The following is a 7,998-nucleotide window of genomic DNA, read 5'->3' as shown; positions in this document are numbered from 1 at the left end:
CCACAATCCTTTGCGCATGCGCGAAATTCTGTTGTATACGATATTAAATTATTAATAATTAATTAATTAAGGACTTAAATAACTGTCACCAAATTAATCTTAAATAAGTAACAAAATAATATGTTTAAATTATTTAAACAATAATAATAAAATAATTATTTTCTGTTAGAAGGATTACAATTTAATTATCTTAAAATAGTTAATAATTTGTTTAATAACTATTATATAACCAAAAATAAATTATTTAAAAATACTTTATTTTATTATTCTGCTAACATTTTTTTAACAGCAAAAAAATGTTTTAGCAATATTGTCTAAACAATAAAAACAGATTAATTAAAAATTAATAATAGTCAAATGTCACAACAATTATTTAGTTATTAATTAATAGTTTTTTAATAATTGTAACTTTTTATAAACTTACTACTTTGTTAAATAATAATTATATAATTATTACTCAATAAACTTTTGCTACTTGGGGGTGTACACCAGATAGGAGCCCTGAAACTGAACAGTGCTGCTCATCAAAGTGGCAAGCTGGAACCTGGTGATGAGATTGTACAGATCAACTATCAGACTGTGGTAGGTAATTAACTATGATACTCAACAGCCAGTATGAATCTGATGCCTAACTTATAAAATGTGCAAGCCTTTATATACAGTAAAACCTACGTTACCTTCTTTTAACCACACCCTGTTAAACTGAAACCATGAAAAATCAGCAAATTTTTTTAGGTTATTGGGGTTGTACTGTATTTACAATAGTGCAGAGTCAACACAGTATTCCAGATGTCAATACTAGTAGGCTAATGTGTCATGAGCAAAATTTCAATACCACTAAAAATCTAAAAGGTTTTAAGATTCGATTGGTGAGTTTAATTTTCAAAACTTGCCAATCAAATTTCATAACTCAAAAGACCCTATTACTCTTAAGTGTTTATAACATGAAACACTCCAGTATGCCTTTTATAATGCAAAGGCCAGATGCCTTTTGTCATTAGTTGGCGACGTTCACTAGAGGAGTCTTGGATATCAAACGTCAGCTAGCTTACCTGGTAAAATTAGTCTAGTAAGTTATAGGTTTCCAGTGAATTGCCAAAATCTGACACTCATAATTTAACTCAGTGTAGGATCTCTTCAGGAAGTAGATTGAAGATAACTTCAGTCGGCTTATAAAGATTTCAATTGCAGGTTGGATGGCAAGTGAAGCAGGTAATGGCATTGTTTGAGGAGTCTCCTACAGAAGTGCTTCTGACAATCAAGAAACGGCCGAGGCATACCAAAGTGTACGGCCAAATATACATGAAGCCTTACCGACTGCCGAGCCGTAAACGAGCTGTACAGAACTCCTTCGCTCGGTGGACTGAGAATCTGCCTTCCCCACGACCTGAGCTCTTCACCATACCTCAGATCCAACTGCCCATTGCGAAGTAAGTTATTTAAATCATTTATTATATGTTTGAAGTTTTATATTCTCAATATTATCCAATGTTGGCTCAGAGCACACAGAGAAACTTCTATACAACTACATTTACAGATCAGTTTTTAGGTACCTAAAACCTGTTTGCAGCTAGAATACTGAGAGAATTCAGACAAAGAAGATTAAGGGTACAGAGGTAGTACTATCTACTAAGGTAAATTTTTAATAGTAGACTATAGTAGCAACTAAAAAATTGTCTGTGGGATAGGTAGTTTTCATCCTTCTATACAACGTCAAAAGTACTTTCGGAACAGGGTTAAAGTTCAGCTAGCTTTCCTGAGAAAATACCTGAAGAGTACAGAGGCTAGTTGAAGTTGATACATAATAAAAGGTCACAAAACAAAAACAACTGCTGTTTCTTAATAATATGGTACTTCCTCATTTAGTAGATAAAAGAAGGACGAAATAGGCTAACAGTGTTGTTATGTTTGTGTACTGTACGTGTTTCTTTTGCCAATATAAACTCTTACCCTTTTATGTAAGCCTGCTATCTCATTAAGAATCCGTAAAATCTAAGCCTTTGTGAACTAGGTTACGTCATTAATCAGGCCTTATATCTAAATATATATTAAATTGACTGTTATTAGTTGTAGGGATGGACGAGATTGGATTTTTAGTTCGAGACGAGACAAGACGAGATTTTTTATTTCTCATAAAATTTCGAGACGAGATCGAGACGAGATTTCTCTTCTCATACACAACGGGAAATGCACGTTCGAAATTTTTACCTGATTTTGTAACATTGTTAGATAACTGTTTAAATACTAAAATAATGATAATAGGCAAGAATATTTACAATCTTTCATTAAATAACATCAGCATAACATTTTTTTATTAATCACGCCTAACTTATTAAAAATGCCTACGATTAGGAAACATGGTGATATCAGTTAGGATAGAGTTCAACTTATCCTAAAATAAAATAAATCATAAAATAAAAGCAATATTAATTTTTATAAAATAGTTACTTGTTTTGACTTTTTTTATAGTAATAAAACATTCCTCACACTGCTTACACTTAACAAAACTTCTCAAATGTTATTAAAGTAATATTATTAAAATAATGAAAGTAATATTTACATTAAAAGAATGTAATATTTACATTAAAAGAATTAATTAAATAAGAACGCCTTCGAAAAGGAAACGCAACTACAACACGCTCCTGTATTGCGGGTATTGCATTGACTTTCTGCAGGCGTTTTTAATTTTTTTTTTTTTTTTTTTTTTATTCTCGTCTCGATAAAAATCTCGGCCAAAAAGTAATCTCGTCTCGTGTAACGAGATTGAAAATTTCCCGAAAATTTCCCGAAATTTCGAGACTTGACCATCCCTAATAGTTGTGAAAAACTGTTTTTTTTTACAGATTGTGATAGAAAATGTTTTTTAATAATTCTCAAATAACGTAATGCAGTTTATATTGTACCATAGATTAAAATTAAAAACATAACGTACTTCCCTTAGTAGATTTTTCATCCTTATGGATCAGCGGGAAGACGATTTCAATGTTTGTTCCGTTCGGTGCCGCTATAGGCGTGTTTTTTGTTTACATTTTGTTTCTTGTTACTAAAGTTATTCAAAACCTTGTTTTACCAAATAATACTTTCTATTCATAAACAATAGCTTGTTCCCTGGTTATAAAGCAAAAATTAAAGCACAAATCGTTAAATTAATTAATACTAAAATAATAGGAAAAACATGTTGTAATACTAGAAACAAAAAAAAAAGTAGTGCTCAGTGTCACTTACATGATCTAGACATGAAAAACAAGCTTTAAAATTTACTTTGGGATGAAAATTCTTTTTTGTTACTAGGATTTTTGTTAGGATAGCAGACTTATTTGAATGGGAAAGAGTATAAAATGTTACAATAGACACACAACTTTACAGTATGAGTTTACACAAAACAATAGAATATTTCACTGTCACATGGATGGATAAATGTCCAATCCTCTCTTCTCTCTTCCTCCCTCTTCCCTGGTTGAAAATGCTGCCAGTGACAGTGAAATATTCTATTGTGTCAGTTTGGACTCTTTCCCATTCAGATAAGCCTACTAGCCTCACAACAAAATCCTAAAAATCTAGGCCCTTGTGCTTTATTGTACATCCTTAACCTTTACTTAAGTTAGTTAGTCTCTTGTCTAGATTGTACCAGTTGTTTGGTGTACAGGTCAGTCTCCGTAGAGTCTACAGTGAGTGCAGGCCAGTTGCCCAGCAGTTCAGAAGAAGAGGGGGAGGGACTGGAGGGAGATGGAGCGTCTTCCCCCACCTCTGCCCGTCTGTACCTGCCCAAGCCTCGACTGCCTGTGCAGCGGCGAGCTACCATCACAGGCGCTAGTCCACTCAGCAAACGGGCACCTGTCAATCTGCAACAGGTGTGTGTGTTGTAAAAAAATATGGAAACTAGTACAAATAATGACCTTATCTTAACCAAAGGTAGATCATCACCACTTGTTACATAGGTTAAATACCTCTGCTCAAACACAAATTTAGGTTTTTTTATTTGCCCTTAATTTTAAAACTGGTTGGTTTAACCGAACTTTTCTTAGAACCTGACAACTTCTGTTTCCATCCTCATTGTGACACTTATAAGGATTTGTATCCTGAGTGTTGTTATTTATGCTACTATGCGGAAAAATGGAAAGCCATAAAACCACAGATTTTTTAAAGTATTTTTATATAGTTCACATAGTTGCTATTTTTAACTGACCTTTTAGTGTTTATCCATTTTAGGCTTGGTGTGGGTCAATCTAGTTAACTGTTCTAGCATACTTGATCTTGTCGTTGACATCTAATTTTGCTGTAAATAATTATATAACTGAAATAAGCAGTTTGTCAGTTAAGTTATTTTATATGATATTCAAATTAATATGTCATGGTCAAATTTGCATGTAGTCTGGATGGATTTTTTTTATTAGTTTCAAAAGTGTTTACTTATTTAAAATTAAATTACTGTTGTAATACTTAACTTACCCCATTAATTTGATAGAAATGTTATAACTGGTCATTAACATCTAGGCCTCTCTTGGTTTCAGTTCTGGGAGGAGTTGAAGTTGGAACGTGAGTGGCGAGGGATGGGAGGAGGTGGAGAAAAACCCAAGGTCGCACAACTGATACAAGACTGTGAATCAAGAGTGTCTGGACCCAGGAAGTACAGCAGTTTTGACAACTTGAAGGATAGAAATACTGGCTACTTCTTGAAAGATTCAAAGCCTGATGTTGTCAGTTCTTGTCAAGACAGACTGAAATCCGCAGGGAGTGATGATACTTTCAAAACAGCCGAGACGTCAGAGGGGAAGTCATCTTGTAGTGATGTCACCACACTAGACAGTGCCAGGAGGTTATCAGTTGGTAGTGAGGAAGGCAAGAGTGATGCTCCTGAAATAACAGGGAGTGACGACGTGTTCAAAGTAGTCGATAGTTACGGGAGATCTAGCAAGAAATCTACCGAATTGACTGAAACTTTCAAAGATGAAAATGATAGGTTGCTTCCAAATCAGCCGACCCATGTGAGAGACAAGTCTGATGATAGTGACAGTGTGTTCGTCTCGGACAGTGACACGTTGAGTGAGATCAGTGAAGGGAAAGTAAGCTCTCTGAAGGCAAAGATTGAAATGTTCTCCAAAGCGTGTTCAGAGAGCGACAAACCTAAACCACCAGTCAACAGAGGAATGAAGCCCAAAGTGCCTCTGAGAACCTTTAGATTACCTGTCGCTCCAGAAAAACAAATCTTGCCTAAAGTTGAGGTGAAGGTTGTTTCTTCTGAGTTGACCGAGGCGAAGGCCGATGAGCCCACTTTGACTGTTCCTAAAGAGAAAAGTCCTAGAGAAAGAGGAAAACTGGATAAAAGCTTCAGCACTCCCGCTTATGACTTTTCACCTGACTTGAGTGTTTCAGAAAAAATAAGCATGCTGAAGCAAAAGTTTCTGGCTGATTCAAAAATAGAAACCAAGTCTGATTCAGCGTTTGAAGACTCGAAAAGCGATGTTGAGTCTTTGTCAGGAAGAGACGAAGAAACAAAAACAAATGACAATTCAATTAGCACATCAATACCTTCAATTTCCGAAGAGCTCGCTGATTCTGAAAAAGAAGTTCACGGACAAATAGTTGAAACCATCAACAAACATCTTCTTACCCTCGATTACGAAACTGACAGCGAACCTAAATGGAAAGATAAGAACACAACAGCCAATCTGGACTCTGAAAAAGTTATTGAGACTGAAGAAAAAATCGGAAAAATTCTTGAGACGTTGAATTCTTCTGTGATTGAGCGCAGGAAAGAAATGGAGAGGGACGCGAAAGTAAGAAAAAACTCAACAGAAGGAGCAGACTTGTCTAAAACTATCTCACAAGTTTGTAAAGAAGAGATTCTTCAAACTTACAACCCAAGTGGATTCGTCTTGACCAAACCTACATCCTTGGAGAACATTGCGGAACTGAAGCCGAAAAGTGGGATTATTCCTATTCCACCCAGAGTTAGAATCACCCCTCCAACCATTCACGAGGAGAAACCGAGTTTACCTGATGTTACTATGATTTCTCCGGTGCCACCAGAAACTCCTCGTAGGAAGCCGTTGTCAAACTTAGACTGTGTGGACAAACCGGTGGTGGTGCAAGCCCCTGCCACTTTCCCCAGACAGAAGGCGGAGTCTAGGAGACCTATAACACCCCCTGAACCTCCCCCCCGTCCTACACCCCCTGCTCCAGCTGTTCAGCCAAAGGGAGCCTGCTACAGGGCAATGATGGTTGCCAAGTCTATCAGTAAAACGGCCAAAGTGTCAAGTCCAAGGTCGCTAAGGAAAAAGAACCCGCTTTTGGCAAGTAAGTAAAAATGTGTAATCATAAGGTAAATGTTCCATAAATGTAACTTGTTCTTTTTGGTTTTGAGATAATATTGATTATCTATTCATGCATATTTCAATACAATGACTAGCACGCTTTTTATTCTGGATAAATAACAAAAAAGAAACAGTTTCTGCTGAAACAGTATTCACCTAGTTACACAATGTTTATAGTTTGGAAATAGTAATTTCACCCTGATTGATTATCAATAGACCTCTAAGACATTAAAACCTCAAACTTCAAAGACTTTTCTAGAAATATTTATGGTTCAGTGCCGTTTAAGTTGTCAAAATAATTGACTCTTCAAGACATCTCTACAAGATTAATATTGTAGCAACAGTAATTGATTTGAGTAAGGCCATAGAATACATGTTGTGCAATGACACTGTTAATTTTACTGCCAATAGAGTTTATCAGATAGTATTCACATCAGTATTTTACCAATGTAATTACAAAGTTGTGGAAGTAACGTAGCTTACACATACTTATTTAATCATTTTCATACTGAATAAAAGATCCTGGTTTTTGTTAGTTGACCAGTGGGTTTGGACTTAATTTCCGGTTAATTAACTTCATTTTCAATTTAAAATAGCATTCTATGAATAAACCTCTACTTTCTTAAACAAATACTTAGGTTCAAAACCATTGGTTGTCCTACCAAAACCAGGTTCTTTCATAAATATCTAGATATTTAATTTTTTTTTGTTTAATTTCGGGCGTCAAGTAAGTAGAATTTTGAATGGGTCAGTTGTTGAATTTCAATGTTCCTAGTTTGTGTCACGCAATGCTGAACTTGTGTGTTTGTTTACAGAACATCGCAACGTGACTCTGAAGGAGCTGGGAGTGTGTGAATGTGAGGGTTGGCTACAGCAGAGGTGTAGAAGAGGTTCAGGACAGTGGAACAGAGGCTGGTTTGTCATCAAGAACACTACATTCTACGGTTTCAAACACAAGGAGGTCAGTTTGAGAGTTTCACACACTTGTCTAATATTAAAACTAGCCTTGGCCTTGGATTATTATTATAAAATTGGAATATTCTACCATGTGTAGGTTCCGCTGACTTTCCACTTACCAACACAAGGCGCTGCAGTTTCATTTTCCTTTCTTAAAAAGGTTGGCAGCCTCTTTTTATGAAATTCAGTAGGCTAAATTTATTAAAACCAAGCATTTTTATTAAGGAATAGAGAAGGGAAATGTCGGTTAAAGTTAAAAGTTGGAGTTTGGACTCTAACGTAACCTTTGGTTTTTTTGTTCTCTGCATTTCTCATATTAACCTTAAGATTTTCTCCACAGGCACACAAGGCAGATGTGATGATCTCACTGCCAGGTTTCACCGTGTCTGATGCGGAGGAGGTCAAGTCTCGCAAGTTTGCTTTCAAGGTTTACCACACGGGCACCATGTTCTACTTTGCGGCTGAGAACCAGGAAGAGTTGTCTTTGTGGATGGACTGCATCACTGTTGCCACGAGGCCGACACACGAGACATACAGCACATGTGAGTTTGTTGTTTTGATCTTGTTTAAAAATTTGAAACATTTTCTGTCCTTTATTTTGAAAACTGCCTTTCTTGATTTTCCTTCATCTCTAGAACTTATTTAACTTCCATTAATGTATGATAACTGGGGTCCATCTACGATTTTCTCTGGCGCTTCTGTTAAAATCATGCAACCCAATCAATAT

The 7,998-nt window shown here is 35.8% G+C and overlaps 1 protein-coding gene across 3 annotated transcripts in view; it reads left to right on the top strand.

Moving 5' to 3' along the window:
* Positions 1 to 7,998, top strand: part of LOC128987620 (uncharacterized) — a 54,133-nt gene that overhangs the window by 27,768 nt on the left and 18,367 nt on the right. For 2 of the 3 annotated variants that reach the window (XM_054408568.1, XM_054408567.1), the window contains exons 6-11: positions 483 to 582; positions 1,192 to 1,430; positions 3,647 to 3,851; positions 4,512 to 6,297; positions 7,130 to 7,275; positions 7,612 to 7,813. In XM_054408568.1, coding sequence (XP_054264543.1) covers positions 483 to 582; positions 1,192 to 1,430; positions 3,647 to 3,851; positions 4,512 to 6,297; positions 7,130 to 7,275; positions 7,612 to 7,813 — 2,678 coding nt within the window. The remainder of the gene's footprint in view (positions 1 to 482; positions 583 to 1,191; positions 1,431 to 3,646; positions 3,852 to 4,511; positions 6,298 to 7,129; positions 7,276 to 7,611; positions 7,814 to 7,998) is intronic. The other variant, XM_054408566.1, reaches the window with a different exon arrangement.

This window comes from Macrosteles quadrilineatus, unplaced genomic scaffold (assembly GCF_028750875.1).
Source record: "Macrosteles quadrilineatus isolate MER2022 unplaced genomic scaffold, UCM_ALF_1.0 Scaffold_2__2_contigs__length_208266976, whole genome shotgun sequence".
Taxonomy (NCBI): Eukaryota; Metazoa; Arthropoda; class Insecta; order Hemiptera; family Cicadellidae; genus Macrosteles; species Macrosteles quadrilineatus.
This window is presented reverse-complemented; position numbering and strand designations above follow the sequence as displayed.